The 16649-nt window shown below is 47.8% G+C and overlaps 2 protein-coding genes across 2 annotated transcripts; one reads left to right on the plus strand and one right to left on the minus strand.

Annotated features, from left to right (window-relative positions):
- Positions 1-626: 626 nt before the first annotated feature.
- MRPS14 (mitochondrial ribosomal protein S14) lies at positions 627-3789 on the minus strand. The gene is made up of 3 exons (XM_054211221.1): positions 3670-3789; positions 3126-3284; positions 627-1133 (listed from the first exon to the last, which is right to left on the minus strand). The coding sequence occupies exons 1-3, from the start codon at positions 3712-3714 to the stop codon at positions 951-953; spliced, it is 387 nt and encodes a 128-aa protein (XP_054067196.1). The 5' UTR covers positions 3715-3789; the 3' UTR covers positions 627-950.
- Positions 3784-13149, plus strand: LOC128913511 (uncharacterized). The gene is made up of 5 exons (XM_054211219.1): positions 3784-5895; positions 6530-6662; positions 8389-8503; positions 11503-11608; positions 12361-13149. Exons 2-5 carry the CDS (start codon positions 6610-6612, stop codon positions 12699-12701), a joined length of 615 nt encoding a protein of 204 aa, XP_054067194.1. The 5' UTR covers positions 3784-5895; positions 6530-6609; the 3' UTR covers positions 12702-13149.
- Positions 13150-16649: the final 3500 nt, after the last annotated feature.

Here is a 16649-nt window from a genome sequence, read left to right on the forward strand (position 1 = left end):
ACTCCAAAATTTGAACTAAACTGCGGGTGATGGGTCGCTGTCATTTTGCAGCCTGCGCACCTTCTGTCTGTTGGTAGTACCGTTTTATTTGGCCTGTTTATTGCAGTCTCTCTGCCCTACTGCCAGGGAGGGGGACAGAGTGGCCGTTTCCCTTCCTGCTTTGAAGAAGAGTACAGGGCAAACGTGAGCTTGGCAGCAGGCTTGTTGTTATTGTTTCCTTCCTGCTTCCTTCTCATGTGTCTCCCAAGGATAAATTTGTTTGATGCTACCTTATGAATTAAGGAAGCCATTACTCTCCTATTATGGTCTGGACTAGCTAGGAATTACTTGCTACCTTGTTCTTAAAGCATTGGACTGTGCGCTCTACTACAAGCAGGTGATAAATACTAGCACACTGTAGTTTCTAATAGGTCCTTTATCCACTTTGTCTGCTTGTTAATATACATATATTAAGTTTGCATAGCAAGAGTATCTAAACTTGAGGCCATGTTTTACTTTCAGTTCATGCTCATCCTTGTTCATGGCAGACTACTACTTTGCCCTGTTGTGCAATTTCATTTATGCTTTTACCCAAACTACCATGGTGAACTTACCGTACGGTGGAAAAAAAAAAGCTTAAACGAGCCTTGTGCTGTATGTCTTTATTTCTAATGTTGCCCATATCACAAACCTCAGCTTAGCTCTGCAACAGTCAGGCAGTGATGTTTTTTCCTCAAAATAAAACTGCCTCTCATACAGACAGCTTAATGCAGTTCTGCTGCTTCTTGTCAGCTGATACCAATCGCTATCCAGTAAGCAGATCTAATGAATCAGTGTGGCTTCTCATCCTTCCCTTATTAGTTTGATATTGATGCTGGACTCCTAGACAGGAGGGTCTTGCTTCAGTTACTCGAACACACAAACTGAGCCTGTTTTGTGGTTCCTGCCTGAATGTCCATCCATGCAGTGATCTACCACATAGCCCTCTGTATCCCAGACATCTGAGCATGGTCAGCGAAATGGCGGAAAACAATTCTGCTGAGCCTCCAACGCCGCTTGACCCCCCGAGGGCGGGATGTCAGGACACACCTGTTCCGGATCCTCACAGGGCAGCTGTCCCGGGGCAAGGCAGCGATCTCTTTATCAGCCACTTCCTAAAACAGAAGACCACAGCATAAAGTTTATCTCTGTTACCAAGGATTTTTAGGGGGCTTATTGCCGGACGTCAAAATAAAGCTGTAGCATAGGTACCACCTAATGCCATGTGATAGGGAATTTGTGCCTGTCTTCCTCACTTGACCCACTCTTTCTGGGCACTCTAACTGAATGTAAAATGACCCACATGAAGACCCCAAAGTTAACCTTATTACACAGACTGAACAACCTCATGCCAGTAATTGCAGTGAATCAAAATCTGCTTGTCATTGTCCGTGTTGTAGGGTGGGCTAGTCCTTTAAGATGAGATGAACTTAAATATATGTTCCTTATTAACTGCATTCCCAGGTAATGTGCTTTGATGTGAGTCAAAGGGATCTCATACAGCGTACTTTGGAAGGAGTTACAGCCAGAGGAGGACGAGTCAAAATGTCTGTTCTAATGAGAAGGCTTAAGTAAGGTCTTTCTACATACAAGGGAGTGCGACAGTTGTCAGGAAGCACCAAGTAGCAGCAAATGGAATTTCAGAAGAACAAGTAAGCTCCGCAGGGAAACGCAGCCTAAAGGAAGTCAGTTGAGGCTAGGTAAGCGTCCCTAAATGCAGCATTATTAACATGCTATTTTCTGAAGGACAGAAGGGCTCAAAGAATCCTGTGGTCAGTCATGGTAGGAAGTCACAGTTGGAGGTAAAAGGAAGGTCTGATGTTCAACTACAAAACCTCCCATTGTGTTGTGTGAGTGCTGAAAAGCAACACTGCAAGGCTAACTTCTAAAGGGATGTTAGCTTTCAAAAGGAGGACAGCATCAAGACAGCAGTAATGTGACTTTCAACTTCAGTAACAGCAAGGTCAGTAGGGTTTCTTGTCTTCAGAATATTATTTCAGTTGCTGGTTTTGTCCAGTTGTGTATCTTATTTGCATATATAGCTGTATTCATACACTATCTAGTACAGCTAAATACTTGCAGTATTGTTTTGGCCTATTTAATTCCTATGACTTTATTCAGAAAGCGGCCTATACTTTCAGAGAAAACTTGTAGCTTAATTTTTGAGACTTTAATTTTGGAGCCCAAATAAAATTTTGTAGGGGAGGAAAGTGTTACTTTCCTGGAGTCTTTTGCTTCCGTCTTAACTGCGGCAATGCTTTGTGACTTCAAAAGGTGACAAAAGCAGACAAGAAATATCAAAAGCAAAGCCAGTTGCATGATGTTTTTTTTTTTTCTCCTGTAAGGACATCCAACACAGACTAGATTTGCCACGAGAATAGTGAGGTCACCACATAAAAGCAGATTCCATATGCTTTCTCTCCCAGAATGTTTGAGGGTGAAAGGATCTCCCCACAACTAGGCATGGCCAGACTGAATACATACAGGAATACTGTGAGAATATTCCTGGTACTTGCAGATATTTTTAATGCTTAGTAAGAAAGGCTGAGAGCATGGCAGTGAATATGTGTGTTTTTAAAAAATGGATCTAACACCCAGAGCTGATGCAGTTTTTACATGCTTGTAGCTCAGGCAAGAAATAAAATTAATTTCTGATTAAACAAAGTGGTGGTTTTAGCTGGATCAGGCTTCCAGGTTTTTAAATACGTGTAAGAGCAAAAAATCTAAAGTTTACTTAGAAAACTACAAAAGTAACCATATAATATGCCATACTATAGGAATATAAAGAAAATTGCCCTCTTGAATGTATGTTGCTGACAGCTGTGAGGGGAAAAAATGAGATTACATGGTATGTAGTGTTACAGATGCTGTTTACATGAGAAGCACCGGTTTAAAACGAAAACAGAACACCCACAACCCAACACGCAGAACCTCTGGTCAGGGGAATTAAACCACTGTTGTAAACACCCCCAAAAGGCAGAGGCCAGCAGTAACGGTGCAATATGTCGTGACTCTGTGCTCATTAGGGGAACGCAAGCGTCCGTGACCCCGCGGCTGCGGCCCAGGGAGGTGGCAGCAGGAGCGGCGGGTGGGCTGGTGCCCAGTACCTGCAGCTCCCTGGGGAGGATGGTGTTCTTCCGGATGGCGTTGATCCGCAGCCGCTCGTCCGCATACTCGAACGCCAGTTTCCGTCTCTTGACATCCCGCAGCATCCTCCAGTCCACGTAGTAGCTCCGCACTTGCGTTGTGCATGCCGAGGGGAGAACCTGATGAAGAAAGTTAAGTTTGTAATACCCACCCGTTGCATGTACGGTTTGCCCAATTCAAACACGCATTATTCCCATAAACGTGTCTCTCAGACTTGTCCAAACGACTTCCTTGCCGTGCTGCTCCTGCCCGAGGAACGTCGCGTGTGATCCAGCTGTGCCCACAGAAGCCAGCAAGGGATCTACCACACGGGAGACGCAAAGGACCCGCCGTGACAGTGACACCCGCACCGCCGCGCTGTCCCCGCCGCCGCGGCTCAGGCCAGGTTTGGCCCGGGGCCGAGCCCGCCGCCGCCTCCCCCAGGGGTCTGCCAAGCCCCGCAGCCCCCCGGCGGGCGGGATGCGGCCCCAGAGGGCATCGGGGGAGGGAGGGAGCCGGGCTGACCTGCCGAGCGGCCCGCAGCGCCCAGCCCAGCGCGGAGGCCGCCATCTTGCCGGTGCGCAGCGGCGGGGCCGCGCATGCGCCGGGCGGGCCGGGAGCGGGGCGGCCGTGGCGCGTCAGGGAGCGTCCCCGGCCGGTCCCCGCTTCCTGCGAGCGTCCTTCTGCGGTGGAACTGCATTTCCAGTGCCTTTCGGGGGGGGGGGGGGAAGGAGAACCCAAGCCACTTTCCAGAGCTGTGCTGTGTGTCCCAGTGCTGATGGCGGCCGCGCTGGCGCCTCCGCCATTAGAGGGAGCTGGCGTCTTCCACAGACACCTCGGGATCCGACTTTAGGTGGACCGAAAGGATCGCGGGTGGGAGAGGGGAGCCTGTGGAAGTGACGGGGGCAGGAGCCCCAGCAGGAAGGTGTGATGCAGAGGCACAGCACCGCGCTGTGGCTCCTTGCCCCGACCAGCGCGTTTGTCCCCCGCGCCTGTCCTTGCTGTGCCTTGGGTTGTCTGCCAGCTGCTTTCCTAAATGCGGGCTTAGTTTTGTTTTTCTTACGAGTTTCTTTGCTTGCTTATCATAGAATGGTTTGGGTTGGAAGGGACCTTAAAGCCCATCCAGTCCCCCTCCCCTGCCCGGGGCAGGGACACCTCCCGCCAGCCCAGGCTGCCCAAAGCCCCATCCAGCCTGGCCTTGGACACCTCCAGGGATGGGGCAGCCACAGCTTCTCTGGGAAAGTTATCACCTAGGGGCTATTCCTAAGTTTATACAAGCGTTTTGCATTTTTTTTCAACTCGAACTTTGGGTAAGTTACAGCACTTTGCGGGCAAAATTGAGTAACCATAACCCTGAAAAGTGAAAAATACATGGGAGATTCTTCTTCTGTTGTTCTTAGCTGCCCTGTTGTTCTGTGAGAGAAACTGACCTGTTCTACCAACAGGGGCTTCACTTAGGCCCTGTTTAAAATAAGTCTATGTCCTAATTTCAGGGAGAAATCCATTAAGGTTTTGATGTCGAATTAATCGTTCTGATTATATTTTCTGTTCATATCAGTTAGCTACATCCAAAAAGTCACGAAAGAAGCTTGATTCTCTCAGTTCGTCATGCTGCTTGTTGTCTGTGTGACAGGCGTTTTACTTAGATGCCTGGTGCCTTAAGCCAGTCCTGAAGTACCTAGGTGTAACCTGGAAGAAGTGGCCAGACTGGCAGGCTAATGCAGTCAAATTTTATTACCCGCTCTGCAAACAGCAGCAACAGCTTCTGCAGTAACTTACCCACTTAGGCTGATGGTGCAGGTGATGGTGATCAGTGGAAAGAGACCATTCTTTGGTGCTGATGAAGTGATTAATTTTCCACAGCCTGGTCAGTTTCTGGCTGCCTTGCCAACCCAGGTGTTACACAGAGCATTAAAATGGCATTAGAGGGATAGCTATTTTCACTGCTTCTTGGTTTAGATGGGTCTTGTGAGCCATGGAGAGGTGAGATGCTTGTCACTGGCCTTGTTTTCCATCTCTCTGTGCTCCCTTTGTACTCAGAGACCCTCAAACTTGCATGAGGGTCTGTCTATGAAGGGAAACTGCAGCAGCAGAAAGGGCTCAGCCTGCAAAAGCCATGGGCTACAACCCTTCTGTGAGCATCCAGTATTCAAAGCTCAGGCTGTTTGCCACTGTGCTTCCCAGTGATGTGGCGTGTTGTTGCATGGCTGGCTCGGATGTTGGTTTCGGGTGTTTGCAGGAAGACAATTTCAAGCTTATCAATCCCTGATGTTATTGTCTATAACTTGCTGTTTTTTGCAGCTTTCCATCTGGTAAAAGCATTCTGTAGAGTATCAGCAGAGCAAATAAAGCAGGGAGCCAGATGTGATCAGCGAGGACTTGGATGTTTGAGCATGCATTCATTTCTTCAGTATTTTGTTCCACTTCCCCTTGGTCTCTCTCTGTTTGTTAGCTTGTCCAGGTGAGTGGGGAACCAGTGCATGTGGGAAGGAGAACTGTTTCTTCAGTCAGGACTGAATTGATAGCATTCGATTCAGGGGGACAGGGAGCCCTTGCTCGATAGCATCACCTGTGTAAGACGCTTTCCCAGCAGTGGGACCGTGTCTGGTGCCTTACAGCATTATCTTTCCCCCTCTGGAACAGGGTCGCCCAGGACAGAGTGTTTGGTGCTTACAGCTTTAAAAAACAAAACCTGGGTGAGAAAGCGTGGAGCCCCTGTGTGAGTTAGTGGTGTTTGCAGCGTTCAGTGTGGTAAGCATGCTTGTTTGCAGTATTTGACTTCCCCACCCTGCTGCAGCGACTGAGGTTGGCAAGGGCACGTTCGTAGCCCTTAGGCTGCTGCCATCTCCAGCTCCCTCAGCGCAGCTTCTGGTTGCGGTAAAGCAAACCAACTGGTCACAGTCTGGGATGGTTCGTTAGCTAAAAACTGGGCTCAGTAATGCATGTGGTTAAAATAATCGTGCAGGTACCTTAGCAATGCCCTACAACACATAACTTGCTTTAAGTTCTCAAGCGTTTTTTTTAAGTATTGTGCTGGGTAAGTGTAGTGTTGTGTTTAACTACTGCTGTTTTTAAAAAGTGTTTTATTTTTAGTCTCTGTGTTACTCCACCTGAATTTCACATCATTAATACTCCAAGTGTGCTTGTCAATACGTGGGTCTTGGTGATGATTCTGAAATGTTTGCTGCCAGATTTATGGGACTGGAAAGGCTTTCTGCCTTTTGACTGGAAGCAGAGCATAAAACAAACAGAAAATGGTGCTGATAGTGAGTGGGGAAATTGCTCCCAAACCCAGCGTGCTCCTTAGGCAGTTTGTGGGAGGGAAACACCCCGAGGCTCCATTGGTTCCTTTCATCTGTTCCATGGGGACTTAAATTCACTGCAGGGACTAGTGCTGGTTTGCAGCTGAACTGGGAAGAGGAAAGGATTTGGTGACCTTTCAGCTTGCTCAAATTACCTTTACAAATGGTGGCTGTATCAGAAGGGCTCTCAACCAGACAGCTGAAAGCACTTGAAAGGTAAGAGAAAAGTTTTTATTTCCTTTGAGATGCCTGTTGTTTGTTCTGAATGGAAAACCCAGCCAATTTTTCTCATGACTTCCTGTAGCAGATGCCCTCCAAGGCTTTGAAAGCCTTACACAAACACCAATAATCCTCTATTATAGGCATGCATTATTATTGCAAAATGTATAGTAGTATTTAATGTCACTCCATTTTGAAGGGCTTAAGCTTTCCCAGGTTGTCTTCTCCAACTATATGAAACCACATATCTGCTAAAGTAAACGGGAGGTTTGCCTTTGGCTTTAAGGCAGCAAGGGTTTAACCTAAACGGTAGTGATTTTAGAATGCTTGTTCCTAGTAATTTCCACTTTACGCTCTGATTTCTGTGTGACAGTAGCTGTTTTAAAAGCTCTTTTTTCATGAGATCATGCTGGAATTTGATCGCACTTGCATCTTATAATTGCAATGAGCACTTGGTAATTTTTCAATTATTTTCAATATTTTCTCATCCAAAAGCTCTTCCTGTGCCTTCTAGTGCACCTTTTCACAGGCTCAGTGGTGGAAGCCAGTAGAAGTTCTTTACCACGTAAAGTGAAATATATAAGTATTTCCACAATAAAAGTACTTTATTGATTATACTATTTATAATAAAAATGTCATTCATTGGGTAAGTAAAATGGATCAAATGCAGGAGTTACACAATTTTTGAGCTGTGCGGGCAACAGGACAAAGACGTGCTTCAGTAGGCTGACTGGCTTAAACTGGAAACTAATGATTTCACAGAAAGGAGCGAGATGATTTGTTACAAAATGCATATTTATACTAACTAGCAAATGTGCAAATACTGTTAAGGCTCTCTGCACTTTCTAATGTGTAGGTAGGATTTCAGAAGCAATCTCTCATTCCCATATGAACAGTTAATACAGTTTGCTTACCAGACATTGCAGAAGAATTAGCATGAAAGAAAAAGTAAATGTAAGGATGAATCTAGAAGCACAGTATTTACCTGGCTGATTATAATTCTGTTTTCTATTCATTATTTCAAATCATCCCGAACTTTTGTGGTGTTGGGTAAGGTTCATCCAGTCTGGAAGTAAAAAAGGTAGATACTTGCAGAAGAAACAGTCTTGCTAAATTAATGGTTAAAGATTGCATAATATTGAAAACAGAATGCTGGCTAGCTTATTACAGCAGTTGGACTTAATGATTCCTTTGGAAGCCCTGAGATATATTTTGCATGCCACCAATGCCAGAGAAAAGAAAATCCGATGCAAAGCTTTCTAAAGCAGATGAGGTTTGGAACAGCAGAAGAGTTTTGCTATGGAAAATAAAGACAAATAACCAATCGGTTAAGTTAAACTACACTTATGCAAAGTCTGTAAAATTAGTAGCTTGTCTCAGCCGAATGCTTCACCAAGAAAAATAAGTAAAGCAGAAGGAAAATGGTCTAGGCTTCTTAGCAACTTAGGAGCAGCATCACCATTTTGTTCATGTTTTGACCATCGCTTCATCTTTGTCAGACTGCCAACAAAAAATAGTAACCCCCTGTGAATGAGTTCTGTTCTTTGGTGTTACTGACTTGTGTCATTCTTTATTGCTAAAACTGTTGCAAGATGTAAGGAGCGCAGCCATATTCCCACTTGGAGATGAGCTGGTTTATCAACTTCTGTGCTGCTACATCTTCTGTACCTAAGAACACGGCTTTGCCGTGTGCCTCTACAGGTGCATTCTCTGCTCTCCGCAGGCTGCTGCTACACACTGCCCTGCTCCCACGTTGTCATCTCCATGCTTTAAACAGTATGGCATTCTACGGTCAACATCCATTTGTGGGCAGAGTGCATCATAAATATCCATCACAGGTAACGCTTGTGTCTCTTGAGCCTACATGCTACCTTCCTAGTGTTGGTGAGACAGGTCTGTTGCTGCTCTTCTCGAGAGTTATTCAAGCAAGTGGTGGCTGTTTGGGTATCGGCAGCACTTCTGTGAACTTGCTAAGGACTTTCTGACACGTCCTCTAATATTTGTTATTCCTCTTGTGTTCCTTGAGAAACCTCCCCTGGCTTTAGGATGGTTAAACGTGCCAATTTTCTAACTTGGCAGTTAGGTAGCTGCCAGCTCTCATGTCTCGAGTGCTTTGGTACAACTTGGTGGCTTCTGTTCTAGCCTGTGTGTGTAAAATGCTGTGCTCAAAAAATCGCACAATGTACTTTTCCTTTGGTACTTAGAAAGCTCAAGTCTCAGACCATGGCTCTTTTTGCTGCATCTCCTTTTTTTTTTTTCCTGGCTATTTTTCTTCAACTTTAGTGTGTGTTGCTTCTAGTGTTGTGTTGTGTAATGCTCGCTGCCTGGATATTCTGCTCTGCCTCATTTCTCAATCTTCGATCTTATAATTCTGTCTTCCTTTTTTTGCAACCCTGGAGCTGTCCTAGACCTGCATTTCCTAAATTAGTCACTTCCCTAATCTGCTGTTATTGCCAGCTATATGTTACGATGTGATACTCTCCACAAAGAGTCGATTAAACCCACTCTTTTTAGCAGCAGGGGAAAATCTCTTTATTACGTGATAAGGAAGACAGAAAATCTGTCCTCCTCTTTCATTATGTTTAACAGAAGAGTTCAGGTGTTTTTCGTCCTGAATGATCACCAGGCCCAGGAAAATAATCTGAAATCAATTTGTGGTTCCCATGAAGCCCTAATTAGTAATGACATCATGTTACAACAGAATGTTATTCAGCACTTGGTGCTGAGAGAAGGGATTTTTTTTGGGGGGCGGGGTATGGTTAGGGGGGGTTGGTTTGGGGGTCCTCATCTCCAGGGGATTGGAAGTAAACCCACAAAACAAAGCTTTTGGGGTTTCCTGCACTGGACTATGGTGAGAATCTGTAGAATTTAGACATTAAGTTTGCTCAGAGCTTTGACGCTATCTCTTATGACTTGATTTGTTTCAGAAGGCTGCACAGCGGAAAGTCCCAGTTAGTTTCTGTGGCCCTTTGAGGGAGGGGAGTCTTGGGAAACAGTAGCAGCTGGTTTGGGTAGAAAAGCTGCATCTTCAGTCATAAACAGGTATCTGCAAAAACTCAGGAGACCTACATAGGGAAGAAGCTCTGCCTCAGCACAGCGACATACTTTTTCCCCCTTCATTTTTTCCTTACTGTAAGTTAAATAATGTAGGTAAGTGCTGAATGGATGAAAAAACCCAAAACCAACCCAAACAAATTACTACTTGGGAATGAGCAATAGAGATAGCTCAGAATTGTATACTGAATCTTGAAATCCGTCCTCTATTTCGGTTGATGTCAGTGATGATTTTCCTTGAACAGAGATGAGGTAGCACTAGAGCGGCCTGTCATATAGGTATAAGCATGTATAATACATATTTCTGATGCTGCTGTGGTTTTGTTTTATTATTTAGCAACCAAAGCCTCATGCTGCTGAGCATGAAAGACACCTTCCTTTAGCTGTTCTGCCGATGGTACAGCATGAATCTGATGGTAGGGATTTTTCAAGAGTTTTGGAAGACAGTTAGGAGAAGGCAAATAAAGGGATGTGTCACAGAAGCGGTTAATTTGCATAATAACCCAAGATTGTATGACTTTCAGAAATGTAATTATAATGGAAATAGTAGAGGAGCCAAAAACTTAGTATGATTCTTTAGGAGCGGAGTCCTCTGTTACTTCAAAGAGTATTATCTGGGGCAGCACTACTGTCTGGGTTCAGATGTGCTGTTACTATGGATACCTATTGGCCAGATGGTTTCCAGTTACCACATTACCTAATTTAGCACTTAAATAATGTTTTTTTTCTTCTGCTTGTGCAATGAATAACACGACTGCTTAGTTAGTCACATATGGTGGCATTTTGTATTTGCGGAATGAAATTTTAAGTATTTAACCAAGTATATATCACCTCCTGTACAGATTGACATCTACCATTAATGCCAAATTTCAGTATGTAACATTGAATAAGCCAACTGATAAATTTAGGTTTCTAACTTTAAACACGGGTGGAAGGATAAAATGTATTCAGTTTCTTCCTTCCTGTTATTCATGTCTGTGAGGTGTTCATTTCTTAAGTCCAAAATTCTTGCTTCGTTGGCAGCACAAAACTTTTACAGCAAACAGTTTTGTTTCTGTTAAAGACTTTACCTGAAAACTTTAAACTAAATGTGTGGACTTCAGTTTTAACCTCTAAATGTCCGTGCAGTTACACAGTAATATTTTATTTCATTATTTTAAAGTCTTAGTTCTGAGACTTAATCAGCCTGGAAACAAGCTCTTGCTATTTATGTATGCAGGGTAGGAAAGAAGGAATATTTTTGAAATAAAAGCACAGGAAAACAAATGGTTTTACAACACATCCTCTCACTCTGTGTGTGAGCAGATTTGCTCTAGTAGCTTCTAAGTGAACCTTGCCAATGCTGAGATGACAAATCAGATAATTGAGTCAAAGCAAAATAAACTTGAAATCCCTCAAGTGAGTGAGAAACGGCCTCGAAAAAACCACTGCTCTGTTGCAAGGAGTCAGTTCAGAAGGACGGGTGGGTTGCTGTACCCTTTAACAAAAATACTCAACTCGGGATGCGTAGGGTGAGGAAACCCAGGCTCTGTGTAGGCTCGAGGAAAATGTACGTCTGCGTCAGCGTGTATCTGGGAAAGTGGCTCTAGTGCAACTAAATCTGCCAGCGAGTGGAAAAAGGCAAGGTTGTCTAAAAAATGCAAAGGCTGTAGTGCCCTGTATGAACAACTGTGCCAGAGATGGTGCCGGACGCTCTGTAGTCTTCGCAAACCTCCACGAAAGAAGGAAGCCTTAGATTCCTACCCAGCTTTGTGCTAAGGGTTTTTTTTCTCTCTCTCGGCAGAATGTCAAGTGCCAGCGTTTCTCCGCGGCCTTTTGTTGTGCGGTGACGGTGCAGGACCGATGGAAAGGATCCGGACGGGGCCGAGAGCTGGGAGCCCCGCAGCTCGGTAAGTGATTCCGGTGCCCGGCTGGCCTAAAGCGGGCCGAGAGCGGTCACCGCTCATCACCCTAATGAGCGCCGAGGGCGGGGTAATTCAGGGGGTGCTGCTGCCCACAGGCCGTTCCTACAGGTGGGGAGCGGCGTCCCCCGCCCTCCCTCGGCCACGCCTCCGCCCCGCTCTCGCTGGTGCTGCCCCCCCGTGGCCACAGCCCGGTACTGCAGCGCCTGCCCTCCACGGGCGGCTGCCGGCGGGGCCGGGCCGGGTCTACAGGGCAGGCGAGCGAGCCCCTTCGGGCGGGGCGAGGGTGTCTCCTGCCCGCTGGCCGCCCGGGGCTGGCGGGGTGCGAAGCTTCAAACCGCCCGCTGCGGCGGGCTGCCGGGGCGCCGGAGGCGAGCCGGGTCCGGGCAGCCCCGGGGAGTTAGCCGAGAGCGGACGGAAGGCAAGCGGGGAAGAAGGCGGACACCCCGCGGGCGCAGACGCCGGGCGCCTCCCCAGCTCGCCAGAGCTCCCCCGGAGCCTCCCCGATCACGCCACCGCCGTGTCCCCCCGGCAGGCGCTGGCCCACACGCAGCCGCAGCGGCCGCTGCCCCCGAGCTGCGGGAGCCCCGTCCGCCCTCGAAGCTCGGGACCCCAGGGAGCGCTGCGGGGGGGGAGGGGGGGGCGGGGCGGGCAGTGCGCCAGGCTTATTTCGTGCTTTTGCAAACAAATCTCTACAGTTTTTAAGAAGAAAAACCCGTGTTTTTTGAATCCCACCCCAGCCCGTCCTGTCCGGCTGCAGGGCCCCGTCGCCATGGCGACGGCCCCGGCCCCCGCCGGAGCGTCCTCACCATGGCAACCGCTCTGGGGCGCATGCGCGGGAGAACGGGCCACCCACAGCGCGGGCGCCGCGCTCCCGTCGGTCGGGTCGGGTGGCCTCGGCGCGCTCCCCTTTGGGAAGGATTTGCATTTTCGTATGTCTGAGGGGAATTTTCGAGACTCCACCTTCAAAAAAGTGCTCACGGCCTGTTCCTTCCTCTCTCCTCGGTGCGCAAGAGGTGACTTTGAAATACGAAATGGCATTGACTGCAAATTAGGTGGAACAAAATTACTTATTACGTGACCCAAAGGTTTTCTTGGTGGGGAAAATTACCACCTGAACAAGTAGGGGGATGTGGCTGGTGATGGCGTGAGGTCCGGGCTCCTCGCAGAGCGGTGACGCGGGTGTCCCCGCGCCGCGGGGTTGCCCCAGGCAGGAGGGGTTGATCAGAAATAAGTATATTTTCCCCCATTGGACGATGGGGAGGAGAGAAGAGGCAGGTATCAGAGCATGGTCCTGCCAGGCGTATTGACTGAAGGGCCATAAAGGAGCTGGCAGAGGGCTGGATCGGGACAGTGCTGGGGAATAACATCCCTTGTAACTTCACAGCAGCAACTAAAGGGCAAGTTTACTGGCATTCAATGATTTTAGACCAGGTGATAGGGACATAATTCATTCCCATCCTCTGGCTTTTATAGGGACTTGGTGCTCATCAGATAATTTTGATTTTGCTCTTTGATGAGATTATGACTTTGGCTGGTAAAGGTAATAGCAAAGATGTGAAATACTTGGGCTTTGCTGGCATTTGAGTCTGGACAGTACAACAGTCTGATTTTAAAAGTTATCAATAAAAGACACATTAAATAAATTAAAACATAGCTGACAAGCCCATTTCAAGAAGTCGGCAAGTGCGCATCACTGGGGTCTGCAGGGTCAGGGTTTGGCATTTCTGACGGTAGCATTCCTGCTGGCAGCGTTTGCAGCATGGCTAGGACAAGCCAGGCGGCCGTGACGGTGAACACAGGGCTGAGCTCCGCAGCCTGTGCCAAACGGGGAGCACAGGCTTTTTGGATGGCTCCCCTTCCTCAGACTGAGCCCCTTCCTGGCAGAAAAGGACCTGGGGGTGTTGGTGGACAGCCAGCTGAATATGAGCCAGCAGTGTGCCCAGGTGACCAAGAAGGCCAAAAGCATCCTGGCCTGTATCAGGAATAGTGTGGCCAGCAGGACCAAGGAAGTGATCATTCCCCTGTACTCAGCACTGGTGAGGCCGCATCTCAAATACTGTGTTCAGTTTTGGGCCCCTCACTACAAGAAAGACATTGAGGTGCTGGAGTGTGTCCAGAGAAGGGCAACCAAGCTGATGAGGGGTCTGGAGCACAAGTCTTATGAGGAGCAGCTGAGGGAACAGGGGTGGTTTAGTCTGGAGAAAAGGAGGCTCAGGAGAGACCTTCTTGCTCTCTGCAACTACCTGAAAGGACGCTGTAGTGAGGTGGGGGGCAGTCTCTTCTCCCAGGTAACAGGACAAGACGAAATGGCCTCAAGTTACACCAGGCGAGGTTTAGATTGGATATTAGGAAAAATTTCTTCATCGGAAGGGTTATCAAGCATTGGAACAGGCTGCCTGGGGAAGCAGTTGAATCACCGTCCCTGGAGGTATTTAAAAGACAGGTAGATGTGGTGCTTAGGGACATGTTTTTGGCAGTGTTAGGGTGATGGTTGGACTCGATGATCTTAAAGGTCCTTTCCAACCTAGACAATTTTATGATTCTATGAACTAATGCACTTCTCAGCCTGTCCTTATATAGCCCATGCTCCCGCCCCAGCCACCGCGCTGGCCTCAGCAGACCCACTCCAGGATGTCACTGTCCTTGTGCCAGGGAGCCCAAGCCAGTCCCAGCTCCGCAGCTGCAAACAGGCATTTTGCCCCCATCAGCTCATATACTTGGGTGACGTTATTTTAAAAGCTGGATTTAATGGATACGTCCATGTGCGCTTTTTATATGGACAGTAATTTCAGCATCTGTTCGGGCTGCTGAAGCACCTTGTAGCACTGGAATTTTGTGCTCCAGTATTTGTTAAAAGACAGGATTATTTTCTGTTGATTTCAGGCTAATCATACAAAGAAAAGCAACATCTGCTGAGTGAAAGGGCTCCCAAGGAGAATTAATCACTCACACAGAAAGGGGTGGGAAAGAGTTGAACCAGCAATATTCTCTTTAGGAAGAAGAATGTCTATTTTTAGCCCCTCACATGGCCCCATCCTTCCCTCACTCTTTTCTGCCAGTGACCATCAGAGGTGGGCAAACACCATTGACATTGTTTTTTCTCATTCCTCCCCATCATCCCCATCCCCGTATCTTGGCCCCCCTTGCTGCCTGAGCCACTCAGAAAAAACCACACAATTTCTAGCCTGTCATCCGTCTGCGGTGCAAAACGAACTTATGTGCCAGCAAAATGAGCATGGCAGAGGTTATTTGAATCCATGCCAAGGTTACCCATAAAACACAAGTCAGCTGCACAAAGGTGGGGCGGGGAGCCCCAGTAATAAGATGGAAGCAATATAGGAAACTATCCTAACAAGAGTGTGGTAACTAGAATTGGGCTGTTTGTTTCCTGTCACATGAAGAGACAACCCATAAATCAGGAAGGCATCTGCTGTGCAGGATCCAAGGGCTCTCAAAGCGGTAGGAAAGAGCCATCCACCACTGTTAGCAGAAGGAGGATTTGAGTTTAAATTACAGATTCCCAAACTATGCATTTGCAATTGTTTGGAAACAGAATCCTCTTTAATTTCTCCCTCAGCATGGAGAGGGCTGACTCAGCTACAGCAGGGTTCAGCTGATGCCTAATCAGGCCCCAAAAGGAGCAGAAATGAAAACTGAGGGGGTACCCAAGGGCTCCAGTGTGTAGGTGCCCCCCTCCTACTGAGCACCCGCACCCACCCTCTTAACCACCTTGCCTTCTTTCCTTTGTGAGCATTTTCCCACTTACAGTATGTTTCCAAAATAACCTGGTCCAAAAACAGAGACAAGGCAAGAGAGGGACAATCTCAAGAGCTTTCTTCCTGATGAACTCTCTTGCTGACCTCTCTGTGCTTCCACCAGCTCCAAAGCCTCCTGCGGGGAAGCGCATACTCAGGTGCCCAGAGAATGCTGGCACATTCCCCCACACCCGGTCCTGCCAAACCCCAGACACTCGCTCCCAGCCCAGGGCAAATCCCGTGCCTCATATTTTTGGACAGATGACCCTTCCCTGGATGCCACCTTCATCTGAGACTGTGGAAATGGTTCCTTCTGGATCCCAACTCCTAGCTCCTCCTGCGAGGCTTGGTTACCTCCCTGTCCCCATCATGCAGCCTGCAGCCACATCCCGATGTCCCGCTCTCGCTGTTTTGCTGTCACCCTGCTGGCATGCCCAGTGCATTTCCACGTCTTCTGTGGCCCCGGTCCCTCTGTGTGCAGGTGCCAGCACAGGGACATCACCCTACCTAGGGTGGCCTGCCACCTCTCTCTGGTGGCACTCACAATGATGGGGACCAGCCACGGCCTGGGCTCAGCAGGCAACAGGTGGCATGGGGGGGCTCTGAGAATCCGCCCCCAACCTCTCCCCACCAAGGAGATGGCTGGGGCTCAGGGCACGCCTCTCCCCACACCTCCTTCCATCCATCTGTCCACCCATCTGTCTCAGCAGCAGCAAGCAGCCAAGCACCCAGGCACCCACCTGAGCTGCTCATCCCTTCTTCCACCAGTGTCTAACCACAGTGAAATTATGTAAAATCCATAATGATGGCAGCCAGGGCTATTAACTGTGCTGCTTTAATTCTTCCCTGGGCATTTGCAGTCACTGGGATTTGGGGGGTGACATATATATTATTTTTTAACCTGAATACATCTCCAGGCAAGAAAGTTGAGCAGCAAACATAGAAAAGTTCATTGCCCAGATATGAGAGGCCCCTTAGGAGAATCATAGAATCATGGAATGTTTTGGGTTGGAAGGAACCTTAAAGATCATCTAGTTCTAACCCCCTGCCCTGGGCAGGGACACCTCCCACCAGACCAGGCTGCTCAAAGCCCCATCCAGCCTGGCCTTGAACACCTCCAGGCATGGGGCATCCACAGCTTCTCTGGACAACCTGGGCCAGTGTCTTGCCACCCTCATAGTGAAAATCTTCTTCCTAATGTCTAATCTGAATTTACCCTCTTTTATTTTAAAACCATTACCCTTCATCTTATCACTAGACTTCCCATTTTT

The sequence above is a fragment of the Rissa tridactyla genome, chromosome 8 (genome assembly GCF_028500815.1).
Source record: "Rissa tridactyla isolate bRisTri1 chromosome 8, bRisTri1.patW.cur.20221130, whole genome shotgun sequence".
NCBI lineage: Eukaryota > Metazoa > Chordata > Aves > Charadriiformes > Laridae > Rissa > Rissa tridactyla.

What these genes read in the sequence shown, in the direction of transcription:
- MRPS14 (XM_054211221.1), bottom strand. Translation starts at nt 3,714, where the DNA reads ATGGCGGCCTCCGCGCTGGGCTGGGCGCTGCGGGCCGCTCGGCAG. An exon ending in CGCTGCGGGCCGCTCGGCAG is followed by an intron (nt 3,285 to 3,669) that starts GTCAGCCCGGCT and finishes TTTCTTCATCAG; the next exon opens with GTTCTCCCCTCGGCATGCAC. An exon ending in TCCTCCCCAGGGAGCTGCAG is followed by an intron (nt 1,134 to 3,125) that starts GTACTGGGCACC and finishes CTTCTGTTTTAG; the next exon opens with GAAGTGGCTGATAAAGAGAT.
- LOC128913511 (XM_054211219.1), top strand. Translation starts at nt 6,610, where the DNA reads ATGGTGGCTGTATCAGAAGGGCTCTCAACCAGACAGCTGAAAGCACTT. An exon ending in ATCATAAATATCCATCACAG is followed by an intron (nt 8,504 to 11,502) that starts GTAACGCTTGTG and finishes CTCTCTCGGCAG; the next exon opens with AATGTCAAGTGCCAGCGTTT. An exon ending in GCTGGGAGCCCCGCAGCTCG is followed by an intron (nt 11,609 to 12,360) that starts GTAAGTGATTCC and finishes ATCCCACCCCAG; the next exon opens with CCCGTCCTGTCCGGCTGCAG.